This window comes from Pistacia vera, unplaced genomic scaffold (assembly GCF_008641045.1).
Source record: "Pistacia vera cultivar Batoury unplaced genomic scaffold, PisVer_v2 Contig193, whole genome shotgun sequence".
NCBI classification, from domain to species: Eukaryota; Viridiplantae; Streptophyta; class Magnoliopsida; order Sapindales; family Anacardiaceae; genus Pistacia; species Pistacia vera.
Genome location: NW_022195994.1, coordinates 506,180 through 521,862, shown reverse-complemented (window position 1 = coordinate 521,862; position 15,683 = coordinate 506,180). Strand labels below are relative to the sequence as shown.

The 15,683-nt window shown below is 35.2% G+C and overlaps 1 protein-coding gene across 7 annotated transcripts; it reads right to left on the bottom strand.

Moving 5' to 3' along the window:
* Nucleotides 1–1,324: 1,324 nt before the first annotated feature.
* LOC116127688 (alpha-latrocrustotoxin-Lt1a-like) lies at nucleotides 1,325–7,184 on the bottom strand. Of its 7 annotated transcripts, none has more exons than XM_031413323.1 (7): nucleotides 7,170–7,184; nucleotides 4,103–4,154; nucleotides 3,477–3,583; nucleotides 2,691–3,175; nucleotides 2,571–2,599; nucleotides 2,303–2,474; nucleotides 1,325–2,179 (listed from the first exon to the last, which is right to left on the bottom strand). In XM_031413323.1, exons 4-7 carry the CDS (start codon nucleotides 2,971–2,973, stop codon nucleotides 2,121–2,123), a joined length of 543 nt encoding a protein of 180 aa, XP_031269183.1. In that variant the 5' UTR covers nucleotides 2,974–3,175; nucleotides 3,477–3,583; nucleotides 4,103–4,154; nucleotides 7,170–7,184; the 3' UTR covers nucleotides 1,325–2,120. The 7 variants fall into 7 exon arrangements, 6 of the variants coding, with proteins under 6 accessions (XP_031269183.1, XP_031269181.1, XP_031269186.1 ...); XM_031413321.1 differs by lacking the exon at nucleotides 7,170–7,184 and adding an exon at nucleotides 4,651–5,073; XM_031413326.1 differs by lacking the exon at nucleotides 7,170–7,184 and adding an exon at nucleotides 4,651–5,073 and having other exon boundaries at nucleotides 2,368–2,474.
* Between the last annotated feature and the right edge of the window lie 8,499 nt (nucleotides 7,185–15,683).

Genomic DNA, 15,683 nt, shown 5'->3' with positions numbered 1-15,683 from the left:
TTAAGTGGAGCCCTTAACCAAAGTGTGGGGCTATAAACATGAATCGCATGAGCTTATATCCATATTTTATGGATGAGTGGATCCATCAACCTAATCTCTTTTTGACATAGAAACTCACCACATGATAATATTTAATTTCTGCATGAATGATGCTATACATTTATTGCATAATACTGACTTCTAATTCACTATTGTATTCCATACTTTGTCATTGTACCCTTATAATTGTATTTGAAAAATATGTATTTGTAATGTTATGCCTAAAATCAGGGCTAACTTAAGTTGATGTCAACGAACACCAATCAGAGTTCAAGAAATCTTTGCACCGTCCAAGATCTACCATGTCTTCGAAGATGAAAAGAATATAGTTGTCAACAACCCAACCGACTCAAGTATTTGTCTATGTATAAATTTGGTTTACACACCTATTCAAAACCTATTTAATTTAAGGATATTCTTTAAGTTTTCAACGAATGAGAGTGCATGAGAGATTTGCATGGCACCAATCTATTTGTAAAAGTGTAATCATTACCTTGAGTTCTTTTATTATTTACGTCTTTGCATGCACAGTACCTTACTTATTTACTATAATTATCTCACGTGTAATTTTATAGTATTTTATACGTGTGAAGTTGTTGGTGTCAAAATCAAACATCAACATGTAATATCTTTCATTTTTATTTAGTACTTATCTTGTTTATTATTAAGATTATTCATTTCTACAGCATTTAAATTGTATTATTCAAAGTTTTATATCCAATTATTAATATATGTAAATGTTCTTAAATTAATACTTCTTAAATTATCTTTAAATTTGAAATATTACTTCAATGTAACACTTGTTCTTGTTTTATTATGTTGCAAAGAATTCTTGTGTCTCATTATTGATTTTCAAATTTACATCCTTAGCATACAACTTGACAAGGAGTTTGATGTTTAATTAATAGTGCATAATTAGTGAAAGAAGATGTAAAGGAAAATAGGATTATGGTACGTAAACGGGTAAGTAAATTAAGTTTTTTATTTTTTTCATTTATTAGAATCATTTATCTTAAAATAATTTACATTGTCCTTGATTAGAAAGTACTTGTGGGCGTTCTAATAATATAAATTTCGAAGTTTTAATAAAATGAATAATTATTGAATAATATTATTCAGTACAAGAAAGATAATTTTATATTTGATAAGATTTATTCACTTAAATATTAATTTTCAATTTTTTATGATTTACGTTTCATCTTACTACAAATGCTGCTTTTGGTTATAGAATTAAAAATTCCATCCTAATATTCTATTGTATTTTTAATTTTCCAAAAGACTAATAAAGTTAAAAATATAAGTAGCATTCATCATAAGAAGAATCACTCTTATTTGTACGAGACATGGCTCTAATCATACAAACTCATAATCTATAAGATAAAAGCGCCCGAGTGCTGGGCGGTCCACAACAGGGCCCTTGGCTCGTATTCTGCGCGCCCAATACGCCCTTGTTAAGTACTATTCTAATTGTTAAGGTACATCGAGTTTCTTCCCACCTTTAAAAAGGCTCTTCAGCAGAGGACTTGAAGAGTGAACTCCTGTTATTATTGCTAAAACGCACTACATCTTCAATGATAGTTAGAACTTTCTCCAAGAACATGAAGCTCATGAAATAAGCCATTACCGTAACAGGAATAGGAATCCACAGCATCCCATCTTTGAAGACAATGAACATAGTCGTACAAAACACTTCCATCATTGCTGATATTGATAGAGAAAGTGCTGCTAATCCAGAACCCAAAAACAGAGGTAATGGCGAAATGAAATCTTCTTCTGCATATCGGGAACAGATAACAGATAAGAACCTTAGTATGGAGTAAGAGGATAATATTAGCGCTATGGCATCTGATATGGCAAAAATTATGAAGGAAGCTCTTTGAACAAAATGAGGAGTCCCAGTCTTTTCTTTGGAGCCGCCTGTTTCTTTTAAAGCTGCTGCAAAAACCTCAGTGGCAATAATTGTTGCTGCCATCAAGCAAGAATTTACAGTATCCTTAATCCATCTCTCAGCTTTATCCTTTAACTCTTTGTGTTGTTCAGTAAATATAGCCCTAGCTGTTTTCCCTTCTACATTTGTAGCTTCAGCATCCAGTGGATGCAAAATTTCCTTTACTTCCTACGGTAGTTGGTTGAGGAACATCTAATCAATCAAGTTCAAAGAAAAAAATAATGTTTTTCCAAACAAAATAAAAAATAAAAAAATAAAAAGGAATAAGAACTAATTATAACATTCTGAAGGTGTTAAAGATTAGAGAGGACTAACACATATTAAAAATTTTCTTCAAAACTCCATGTGCTGTTAGATCAACAACACGTGTCAATACATGCCTTCGAGCCAAGGAGTGCAATGCTATCTCCTCATTTTTATCTCGTGCAGTGGCTAGCTCTGGGTGCCTCTGTACCAAATCCAGCGCAATATCTAGTAATACAACAATCTACATCATAAAAAATATAGATTATACCCTACAATATCAATTGGATCCGCACCAATATGATCAAACAATAAAAGCCATTTTCAAACTTGTACTCACCAAGCCAAAATTAATATGGAGGGAAAGATCTAGAATACCACAAGACTATCATGTCAGATATTTATGCTACCAATGGATGTTTAAAAGTCTAATAGGCCCAATATAAATAATACTACTTACCATACAAGCTGCGGTTTACCAGGCTGATAAGCAATTCGATGCGATCATTATCATTATCTAATTTTTCATCTTGAGTGGCTCCATAAAGGTATTGTACAATCTCTTTGTTTCCCATCAGAGCTGCCTTGTGAAGTGGTAAAATGCCATTATTACCTAGGTTCTTTGTTAAGTCTCCATTCTTCTTCATCATGGCCTTGATGATTTCAACCTCTCCAGACGCAGCAGCAAGAAAAAAAGCTGTGTTACCGGCATTATTTTTGATAGCTAAATCCTCTATTTTCATCTGTTCAAGAAGCTTTCTCACAAAACCAGTGTGCTTTGCCAGCTGCTATATGGAGAGCTGTGTCCCCTTCCTTTGATAGCTTGGTAGTTAGGTCAATTTTATGTACATTGTAAATTTTTTCAGCTCTGTTCCAATCACCTTCCAGTGCAGCCCGATACAATATGAAGCGTCTATTTCTCGTTTCACACAACAACCTTGCAATCTTTGTGCCAAAATCCAATAGGGAAAAAATAATATTGATTAATCCAATGAAACACATTACGATTTTATTTACTTGAGAAAATAAGCCGACATATGAACTTATCAAAATTATGATGCTACAATCATATAATAAAAAGACTTCACCTCTTAGGGTATCAAAAAACAAAAAAGTTCATATAATCAGAAATGAACGACATTAACAAACTTAGGAAGTGTATATCACATTAGCCCTTGGATATGAAATTTGTAAAAGGGTATTCAGAAAATGTATCTTAATATACAAAGGGAAAAAAAAAACGAACCATCCATTTTTTTATGAGGTGGAGCAATCACAATCTCGACATTTTCTTCAGTTGAGGTACTTCAACATTATCCTTCATTATTTATTTGCTCGTTATTCGTTGTAAATCTACAATGTACCTTACAATGTGTTAGTATTAGACAATGAATTTAGTATCATAAGATGAACCTTATGTTATTATTATTATTATCATCATCATCATCATTTTTGCGAGTATCTATCATTTCAATCCATTTTAACGGATCGGGTCATGTACATAAAGAAACATGCGGGTTTGTTTAATAATGTGAAATCTCAAGGGAGAAAATGTAATTTTTCCATAGAGAGAAGTGATTTTCTAGGTAAAGATGAAAGAAAAAATAAATAAAATCTTTGACTTCATAATGACTTCATAGAATGAGTGTTCGAAGATTTAGCTAAACTGGATTCAAATTGGGAATGAATATTATAGAATAACAATCATTTATGTCAAGTACTTCCAGATCTTAGCTACTATAAATTCAATCATCAATATGTTGGCAATGTAGACAGATATAGTAAACTGAAAAATACAAATTAATGGACTTAACTTAAAGACTCCACAAATCAAGGAAGAAGAAGAAGAAGAAATGGGTTGAAAGACTCTACCTCTTTTGACACCTTGGATGCAATCTGCAGCTAGCTTATTTAGAAGAAGGGCCTGAAGAGTAAGAGAAACAATATCATATACTGAGGCTGAAGGAACAGCAAGATGATATTTAACTATGAAAAAAAACTAATTCAAACTTTTTTGTATTTTGTCACCTAATTTTTTACTTCAATTATTTTAATTTTTTACTGGCTGACTGTTAGGGATTTTGTCACCTAATACAAAATCATCTGTATAAAGGCCAAGATAACCCTTGAGAAAAACTTGAAATAATAATTAAAAAGAAAAAACCACAAACAGAGTTTGTTTCTTCAAATTTAACAGAGCACAATCAACTTAAAAGACAAACTCCAGAGCTAAAAACCCTGTAACAACGAAATTGAAAAAGAGCTACAAGAATAAAAGTAAACCAGGATTAGATCCTCCACCAAAAACAAAATCAATCTAAATTGCATGTATTGGTTATATTCAAATCAATAATCCAGCACAACAACTCATTTGAAACAAAATCCACCATAAACCGCAGAGCAAAACCCATAATTTTTACCCATTTAAACAAAACCATCAGACTCGTTTCTTCACTTGCCCCACGACTCCGCTAGTGCGCAGGTCATGCATATCCAGCCCCCCACGGCCCCACCCCATCACAGCCGCTCTCCCATGCAACCTACCCGTTGCCCATAACCCACCCGTTAGGTCGGACCTCGCAACCTCCATCTCACTCCACTCCCGTCGCATCTCTACCTCACCCGACCCTTTGTTGATAGGGTTTGGTGATTTTGAGTTTTTATTTTGAATTTTTTTACTTTATACAAAAAATTATAAATTTAGAATTTCGTGGAGCTGTTGGCTTTCAAGGGTAGAGGTGAGTCAATGGAAATCAATAGATATGATGCTGTTCTTGGTGGAGAGTGGTGGCCTGACGACAGCGATGGCGTGGCTGCCGGGTTTTTGCCGCGGTGATTTAGAATTTAGGTGTTATGCATTTATTTTTGAAATAAACTTATATTTCGTTATATTCTATCTGAAAAGTTTAATTAGCTATAAAAAGACGAATATACCCTTTTTTTGGTTGAGATTTTCGCAATAACGTTTGCGTGTTTGAAGGAGGATTTTGAAAGTAAAAAGAGTAAGATGCCCTTGAGAAGTTGACCGAGACCATATGGACTAAAATACTTTTGACCCTAACAACTGTATATACTGTACATATATCGACTCATAAAGAAAGACCTCTAGTCAGGTAAAGCAGATACCAGATATCAAGGCTTTGTTTGGTTAGATTTTGGGAATACTATTTTTAGTATTCCAAAAAAAGTTAAACAGTAAAATATCCAAAAACTCACAATATTATTCAACTTTATTCAATATTTTTTAAACCCCCTAAATTTGTTAATTCAATTAAATACCCCTAAATATTTTTAATGTTTTTGTTACGACGACTCCGGTCACCCTCCGGCGGTGGTGGCCGGCTGTCCGTATTTGAAGGTGGATTGGGGGTGTTTTTATTAACTTTTAATGTTTTATTATAAGGGGTGTTTTGTAAAAAAACAAACATAGGGAGTATTTTATAATTTGTAAATTCTACATCGTAATACCCGCCCAATTCAACTTTTTTTTTTTAACTTTTTTCAAAAAACTTTTCCCAAAAACACAAAATTGTAAACCAAACAGAGCCCAAAAGTTTTACGTTTGAATGATTGAGCAAGAGCAACTAGATTAAATGTTCTCCGGATTTGTTCATGATTTGATAACTTAAATGAAAAGATTGTTTTGCAATGAGCAATGCAAGTGATGATTTGGACTGGAGTTATACAAATGACTAATCACATCAGAAAGAAGGGGGAATTGGAGCAGCGCAAATAGGGTGACAGGAACATACGCAATAGTAGCCATTGGAATGGCTACCTAAGCAAAGTCATCACTAAGAGCAATGAAAAGAGTGGCTCCAAATGCTGCCATCTTGGTGGCTATTGAGACGAAGAGAGCTGCAAGCCCTATCATCAGTCTGTTTGGTAATGAATGCAGGAAATCTTCTTCTGCATAGCCCGAGGTGACAATAGAGAGGAACATCAATATTGAAGTGGCGGAGCAAAATAGTGCCAATACATCTCTCCTTTTCCAAGCTGACTTCCACTAACAATTGTGGAAGGCTTCCGTGCCAATATATGAAGAGCCATCTCTCCTTTTCCATCTCGAGCTGAAGCTAATTCAGGATGATGCTTAATTAAATCCAAGGCCACATCTGTCAAATTAACACAAGACAAGCATCATCAATTTGCTCCTCAAGAAGATATAATGTTGCAACAATGAATGAGATCTGATGAAAACTACAAGAAAATAGTGAAGGTAATAACCATAAAGGCCTGCATTGATGACAGCAACAAGAAGTTCAATTCGATCTTCTTCTTTTAGATACTCTGCCTCTGTCAATTAACAAAGATACCAGACCATTTCTCTGTGGCCTAACAAAGCAGCCATAAACAATGCTGTTGCTCCCTTACTGCCTCGAATCGATGACAACATTTTGTTCTTATTAACCATCACCTCTGCAATCTTCTTGATTCCAGATATGGCAGCAAAAGCCGCAAAACAGAGAGCTGTGTTCCCAACCTTGTTCTGCAGCGCCAGTTCTTCAGGTGTCATGATATTTACAAGCTCCTGTACAAATACTGCATGTCTAGCTCCTGCAGCAAAATGGAGAAGTTTCCTGTTTTCTTGTGATCTTGGCACATACTGCTTGTGGATTCAAAATCCACTCTCTTGCGAATTCCAATCACCTTTAAGAGCCACATTATGTAGAGGAACAAAAGCAGTAAAGCAGGAAAAAACCACAAAGAGAGTTTTTTTCTTCAAATTAAACAGAGCACAATCCACTTAAATGACAAATTCCAGAGATAAAAAGTAAAAACCCTGTAACAGAAATTGAAAAAGAAAACCAGGATTAGAAACCAGACACAAGCAATCTAAATCGCATGCATTGGTTATATTCAAATCAATAATCCAGCACAACAACTCATTTGAAACAAAATCCACCACAAACCGCACAGCAAAACCAATAATTTTTACCCATTTAAACAAAACCATCAGATTCGTTTCTTCACTTGCCCCACGGCTATCGTCGCCAACCACGGCTCCGCTAGTGCGCAGGTCGTGCATATCCACCCCCACGCCCCATCACAGCCGCTCCCCTACGCAACCTACCCGTTGCCTACAACCCACCCGTTATGTCCGACCTCGCAACCCCTACCCCTCCTAATCTTCAGTTCACTCCACTGCCATCGCCTCCACCACACCCGACCCTTCGTTGCTGGGATTTGGTGATTGAGATTTTTTTTCACTTTACAAAACATTGTAAATTTAGAATTTTGTGAAGCTGTTGGCCCTAAAGGGTTAAGATTATTAGTTGTGACTTGTGATGCTGTTTTCGGTGGGAGTGGTGGCCTGGCGAGAGGGATGGCGTGGCTGCCGGGTTTTTGCCGCTGTGATTTAAGAGATATATATATTAATTATTTATTTTTAAATAATAGTATTTTATTTTTCAGCTATAAAAAGACGAATATACCCTTTTCTGTTAATTTTAACAGTAACGTTTGTGAGTTTGAAGGACGATTATGAAAGTAAAAGATTAGGATGTCCTTATGGAAAAAGTGTTTTTGACCCTAACAATTGTATATAGTATATACGTGTGTTGACCCATAAAGAAACACCTCTAAGGAAAAACATTATGTCTAATTAAATTCCCGTGTGAGACACATTAAATTCACAATAAATTTATACACATGTTATTTTTAGGTTCTATAAATATACAGAAAAAAGGATTTTATGTAATTGATAAGGATTTTATCTTTTAATAACTATTATTATACTATAAAGATAATATTATAATTGATAAGATTTATTCACTTAAATGTTAATTTTATTTTTTATATAATTTGTATTTCATCCTACCATAAATACCACTTTTATATTTATTTGTAGAATTGAAGATTTCATAAAAATATTCTATTGTATTTTCTTTTTTCTCACTCTTATTTGTAAGATATGGTTCTAATCCTACAAAATTAATATTTTGTTAGATTAATGGCCACAAAGATGAGTGTTAAACATTGGTTATAAGGAATTAACGCTAATGCTTTTTTACGAAAAAAGTTCGTGTCAAATAAAATTTGTACTTGGGTACCTTATTTAAGGTTTTTATTTTTTCTTAAAAGAAAAATAAAAAATAATTATTGTAAAATCATGCTACAATAAATAATAGGAGTAAAACAATAGAGTGACTCGTTTATTGTATTACATTGATATAGATAATGAGAGCTAAAACATAAATACTCATATTTCATAAAATAATGCCGCCATGATTTTTTGTGATATGGTGAGTTGTTTCTCTTCTTTTAAAAAACTCTCACCTAGTATAAGGGCAATATGCATTAGATCTCCAAAACCAATCCAAATTCTATCGAGGCTTGTAGATTGTGCAAAAAGACATTACCGCAACAAGAATAGGAATCTATAACATCCCATCTTTGAAAACGATGAGCATAGTTGCACAAAACGCTACCACCATTGCTTCTACTGAGAAAAGAAGTGAGGTTAATCCCCAAGCCCAATCAAAAGGCACCTGCGAAAGGAAATCTACTTTTTCACAATGGGAAGAGAACGGTTATGAGCATTAGTATGGAGAAATAGGACAATAGTAATGCTACAGTATCTGATATCGCAAAAACTATGAAGGAAGCTCTTTGAACAAAATTTGGAGCCCCTATTTCTTCATTAGTGCCACCAGGTATTGTGCAAGCTGCAATGAAAACCATGGTGGTAATAAGTATTACCCCCATGATGTTTGCATTTGCAATGTCCTTAATCCATTTCTCAGCTTCCTTTCTTAACTCTCTGTGTTTTCTCTCACTCCCCACTCACTGAGCAATTCTAGCTCACTGAGCATTTGCAATATCTTTAATCCATTTTTCAGCTTCCTTTCTTTTTCTTCTTTATTTCTTTCTTCTTCTTCTTCTTTATTTCTTTCTTCTTCTTTTTCTTTATTTCTTTAGTTTGTCTTCTTCCAACCACCAACCACCGTTACAACCCTTTCTTCCACCTGCCATCTGCAAGTGTTTTTCTTTTTTTCTTTTTTCCTTCTTTATTCTTTAGTTGTTAATGAAGTATAGATATACAAACGATTTTAAGGGTTGATAATCTGTAGTTTTGTCATATGTATATTAATGTGTTGTTTTTAAACAGTTGGATTAGTACTTGAAATTAATATGGGAAATTTGTTTTTAATTTAGTGGTTACAAAATAAACAATCAAATGCTTAATATTATTAAAATGCAAATTGATAAGTTTTTAGGTTATAATAATAAATTATTTTAACGAAATGCACCAAAATATTGTATCAATAAATCATTTATAAAAAAACATACTAAACAAATATTCAACAATTTATTCAACTCAAATAACAAAGTCAAAATACTCTACCAAACACATTTTATTTAAATCCTATTCTCATAATAATAACTCAACATAGCTCAACAATACTATTTCAAAAATCCTACCTAAAATAACAAAACAAACACACTCTTCATTTTATCATATGTGCCATAGTTGTATTTTATTCTCTGTTATAAAGTTTATGTTTCTTCATCATGTATTTATTTCATATTTTGGATTGTAAAAGATATGGAAAAATCTGATATCATACGTTTCATTTTGTAGAAATTCAGTTGCATTTACTTATTTGCAAATGATTTTATATTTATATGTGAGAAACAAAAAAGCGTGTATAAATGTTTTAGTTAGAAGAGTTTTCTAATGTTTTAATTCATAAACATGTTTTATAGTTTTCCCACATGCCAAATCTCGGTCACCCAGGTCTCATGGGTGCACTCGAAGCTAATGGGAAAGGGAGAGTTGGGAAGTATGGTGTCAAAAATAGTATATTTGATTGAATAATATTTACTTCAATTATCAAGTTATAAGCATATCTATAGTAAATTAGTAATTATATATGATAAATTGAAGAACATTAGTACATTACTTAATTAAATGATTAGATATTTAATTAACTTATGGGCAATTTCAAAAACTTCATTTTCACTCTAGTAATTATAACATTATATAATTTTTGTATTTTTGGATAATAAAGTTAAATAAAATTTAATTCGCAAAATTAATTCCACAGCTATACTTTGATGTAAAATTTAATAATATATATATTGATTGGACACAAATGATAATTTTTTAGGGGTGTATTTGTAAAATTTTCAGGTTTATTTGTCATTTTTTAAATTAATAGGGGGTCACTAAAATTTTACGGGGTACCTGGGTAAGGAATCAGAACCTGTATTTCAGGTTCCAGTTTTAGGAACCTAAGAACCAAGTTCTGGTTCCAAATCTTTGGAACTGGTCAGTTTTGATTTTGGTACCCAGAACCGCTCACCCCTATAATCATGTATAATCTTTTCGTCCCATCGTTGATTCATTAGGATTACATAAACATCCGACATGATTCTAATGCTATCAATCACATACCTCTCGTTGTTGCGATTTCTTGCATCAACACATGTTATTTTTAGGTTCTATAAATATTTAATAAAACAATTTTATAATTTTATTTATATTGTTAAATTCTTGAATAAAATTAATAAAATGCTTTATCCGTGTAATTGTGATTGTGAATTTTCAAATAATACTTCAATTTAACACTTATTGTTGTTTAATTATATTGCAAAGAATTCTTTTGTATCTCAAAGTTCTTGGGAATTATCATTTGGTAACTTGTGTTTTGTTACTGCATTTCAAATTTATATCCTTGGCATGCATCTTGAGAAGGAGTTTGATGTCAATAGTACACATTATTAGTTAAAAGAAGATATCAAGTTTAATTAAATGTGAAAAAAGAGAAAAATAGGATTCATTTATTGTAAACTCATGCTAAAATAAATAATTAGTAGTAAAACAATGACTGGGTCATTTATTGTATTACATTGATATAAATACCCACATTGTATATATTGGCGCTATGATTTTTTCTAATATTGTGAGTTGTTTCTCTTCCTTTAGAAAACTCTCACCTGGTACAACGGCAATATGCATTACATCTCCAAAGTGAGTCCAAGTTTTGTCGAGGAACTTGTAGATTGTGAAAAAAGTGTTGGAGTTGTCAACTACTTCAGCATTATTGGGTTACACAGATGCATTTGAGGGTCTCATTGGATAGTGAGCGGGCCAGGGCCCCGCTCCCCGGTGAGCAGGCGGGGGTCGTGGGGACAGCGCCCCTAAGCCCGTAGGCGATTTGGGCATTTTCCATGTATAATCGCTATATGATTTCTTTAAGTTATTAATTCCTTATTGGGTTGGGCTTAGAAATAGGAATCTTTGTGAAACTAGGTTTTGTCACTTAAATCTAGTATATAAACATATTTTTCTCTTGTTATGAGTGTGATAGCAAATCATAGGGCAATTCATTCATTGTAAACGAGAGAGAGGTGAGGAAATATTGCAATAATATTGACTCAGCTGGACGTAATTCATATTGGGTGAACGAGGGTAAATCGTTCGTGTTATTTTCTCTGTGTTTATTATCTGTGATTTGCTTTGTTGTTTTGTTCTCGCTACTGTCTCTATTTCATTCAAAAAGACATTATTGCAACAGGAATAGGAATCCATAATATCCCATCTTTGAAGACAATAAATATAGCTGCACAAAACACTACCACCATTGCTTCCACTAAGAAAAGGTTAACCCCCAAGCCAAATCAAAAGGAACCCGCTGAAGGAAATCTACTTCCTCACATCGGGAAGAGATAGTAGTTATGAGCATTTGTATGGAGAAACAGGACAATAGTAATGCTATCGTGTCTGATATTGCAAAAACTATGAAGGAAGCTCTTCAAACAAAATGTGAGTCCCTGTTTCTTCATTAGTGCCACTTGGTATTGTGAAAGTTGCAGCAAAAACTAGTGGCAATAAGTATTGCCACCATGATGTTTGTATTTGCAATGTCCTTAGTCCATTTCTCAGCTTCCTTTCTTAACTCTCTATGTTGTTTAGTGAATATTGGTTTAGCAGTTTTCCCTTTGTTATTTTCAACTTCAGCATCCACTAGATGCAAAATTCTTTTTACTCTCTACAATATTACGATATATCTATCAATCAAGGGAAAGAAATATTATTTTTTTTTTCAAATGAAAGAGGGCATTTAATTAATATTCACCTTGAACCACCGCATCTCGATAGACATTTTGAAATGTGTTGCAGTTGATTTAGCATCGGGTGTATCTTGTTCTGGCAACTTTGTAGCCAAATGCAAGATGTTGTTCCCTTTCTTATCTGTTTTCTTAACTACCAAATTTTTCAACGGACCTATGGTGTAAATAATTTTGAAAATGTTATAGTGACGATACATAACAACATAATGAAATATGGTGTAATTATTTTTGTCAACTTCAAACATTGGATAAGGATATTTGTGAAAAATTATGTCTAGAAAATGGATACCCCACATCTCAGGACGGTCTAAAAAATTGCCACCTATCCTGATGGGGGATTCTTTCAAGAAGAATACCTTGGAACCATCAAATTAAGCTACAACACATAGACCGCTCTTATGCACTCTAGGTCCTCGATGGTAATCGAGGACTGTGATTCTCTTCATTGCCTATGGACTGAAGACCATATGGGCTGACCCAACTGTATCAAAACGTGATTGGAAGAGCCCGCCACCTTGGGATTCGAGTTTCATGTGATGATTTCCTCAGAGGCCTTAGGGGTTGAATCCCCAAGGACTGCCGAGCCCGTGGGCGAATCGATCGAACATGCGATCCATTGTACGACTACTAGAAGAAGACATGGTTATGACTAGCTTCAAGGTACATAAAACAAAAGCAAACATGTGTCAGAGCTCGAAAAATTCAGTGACCAATCCACACTTGTTTTTAGTTCAGGCACCCAGAATAGCTCACATCACACAACAAACGCACGCAACCTACCTAGGATTCCGGCAACCGTAGCGATAAACCCTTCCTAAACTCAAGATCGTTGGAGACGCACCCAAAAACCCTTTTAAAACATTCAATGCGGAGACAATAGTGGCCATCATTTGACGCAAAAGTTAGAAAAATGGATAAAGAAAGGGAGAAGAAGCCTTACCGGAACAAAAGGAGTGCAAGAACTCGCCACAAAAGAGCACCATGACAGTGATGAAATAGCAGTAGAATGCATAAGAATACCAGAAAACGTTTGTGATTTGAATGAATATTCTGACGACTTCACCAGCTTTTATAGTGATTTGCATGGGAGATGAAAAGGCAGGGTTCAATTGTAGCCATTGATCTACGGTGAATCTCAACCCTTCATTCGTTAGGCAATCTCAACCCTTAGATGTGACCACGTGTCGATCATCCACAAGGAGCGACAAACCGTCAGACTATTACACTAGTAACTATCGCTGCACGTTGCCTCGACTTCGTGCGTGGACAATTGTAGTTGCCCACGTGTGACAAAAACGTGATTGACAAAGGCGGCCGCATTTAATGCGACATGACCACACAAAAATTACATAATTGCCCTAACTTTTCATATTCTGAATTTGTCAGGTATCGCGGTGTTAGACCGGTCGTCACGGTCACAAAATTAAACCTAAGTACCGTAGTTAGCGGTAAGCAGGGTCAAATCCACAAAGAGCAAGACTAACGACCTAATGTATATTTGAGTTAACGAAAGAGAAATTGGCAAAATGATTGATTAAAACTAAGGAAACTAATTACTTGCAGGAAATTAAAAGCATTAAATAAATTGCTAACTAAAACACAATATTAAAAGCATTGTCGCTACGGGTTCGGTTTGACTCAAGACCAACTCTCACAATTCCTCTCCTCGCTCTTCAATTTCCTAATCCTACAAGGCTAGGCAAATCAATAGAAATATCTCCCGGCAATCTAGGCATAATCTATCCTGTCTCCCCGTCGTCTTAGTTACAGATCGATTGGTTAAAGACTATCATTGACTAACCGAAAAATGCTAAACCCTTAAACACCACTAGTTGGTACAACGTTAACAAGTACAACCTATCAACCTGTATCATCCAATCAACTAATTACACAATAAATGCATTCCTAGTAGAGATGACATTAAACGCTACTACAACTTGATTGCAATCAGTACCGAAGCAATTTAAAGTCATAATCAACATTCAATAATCTCAAACCGACATTCAATTATGCGAAAAGTTATATATCAATAAACGTTCTCAATGGACATTATCAATTCAACACGTCGAGCATCAGAATAATATTAAAGTATCGCAAACAAACTGAAACGAAAACAAATATAATCTGAATACAAGAAACTTAACCAAATATCCAACATTCGGGCTCATCCAACTAGTCGAGAGCTGATGAGGAGATCAGTGGAGTCAATCTCGATCTCGCCTACACCGTAACGGACAACCGGGAACTCAGCCGCTCATGGTGGTGATGACGGAGGCTGAAACAGTGGAAACGAAGCTGATCATGGCGAAGAGGAGGTAACCGACAGCGATATGATGCGAAGAAGGGCCGAAAACGACCAACGGACAGCCCGGAATACGAACAGCCGCGGTTCGCCGGAAAACGTTAATTTTCCGGCGGGTCTCCGGAAAACGGTGGCGGAAATGGGATCCGAAGGTACCAATGGAAAGCTCTGGTGATGGGGAGTTCAGATCAGGTCCTGGGGAGGTGAGAAGTCGCCGGAAATGAGCAGGATCTGGCCTGGAAGATGAAGAGTCGCGGCGGCCAAATCACGGATTCCGGCGGTTTTCGCGGCGGCTGAAGCTAGGGAAGTGTAGATCCGGCTGTGGGGAAGTGAGATCTACCCTTGGGGAGCTGGAACGTCACCGGAAAATGGCCAAAACTGGCCGGGAAGACGAAGAGTCGCGGTGGAAGACGAAGCGTCGCGGCGTGGTGGTTCTCGGTGGTGGTTTGCCGTGGTGGTTTGCCGTGGCTTTGACGGGATGATGATCTGGGGTCGAGGAAGATGAAGCGTCGCCGGAGGTCGCCGGAATGGAAGATGAAGCGTCGCCGGAAAAGTGAAGATGAACAGTCCCCCCCTTGACGCGATCTGCAGTTTTTCTTTTATACCACATATTGCAAAATTTCAGTTTAGTCCCTGCACAATTAAAAAGTGACAAAATCAGCCCCTTAAAACATGACATTTTACCCCCTAAACAGCATAAATGAGACAAAATCACCCTTAATCCATAAACCACAACCTAATATCAACTCATATACTTTCCAAAATCATTTCAAACACGTTAAATTCATAAGAAAAGTATTAGGAAGTGATTTTCGTGAATAAATTCATAAATTCTTTAATTATCTCAATATACTTCAATTTAATCACACATGGGGTATTTTTATCACCAAAATAGAGTCATTTTCATGACTCTAAAACGCGGGAAATGAAAATCCAAGTGTGAAATACGTCGACCACGTATGAGGTCGACACTTAGAGCTCGACCAAACTTGCATCCGGTGATCTACTGATGATGCCGAGCTTGATATCAAATCAAGCATTAGTCTTCGAAGCCTGAAATAAGCATCGAAC

Bases quoted from the DNA above. Each gene is read 5' to 3' on its own strand.
- LOC116127688 (XM_031413323.1), bottom strand. From the start codon at position 2,973: ATGAAAATAGAGGATTTAGCTATCAAAAATAATGCCGGTAACACAGCT. The intron at 2,600-2,690 runs GTAAGTAGTATT...GTGGTATTCTAG, and splicing joins GGTAAACCGCAGCTTGTATG to ATCTTTCCCTCCATATTAAT. The intron at 2,180-2,302 runs GTTAGTCCTCTC...TTGATTGATTAG, and splicing joins GAAGAAAATTTTTAATATGT to ATGTTCCTCAACCAACTACC.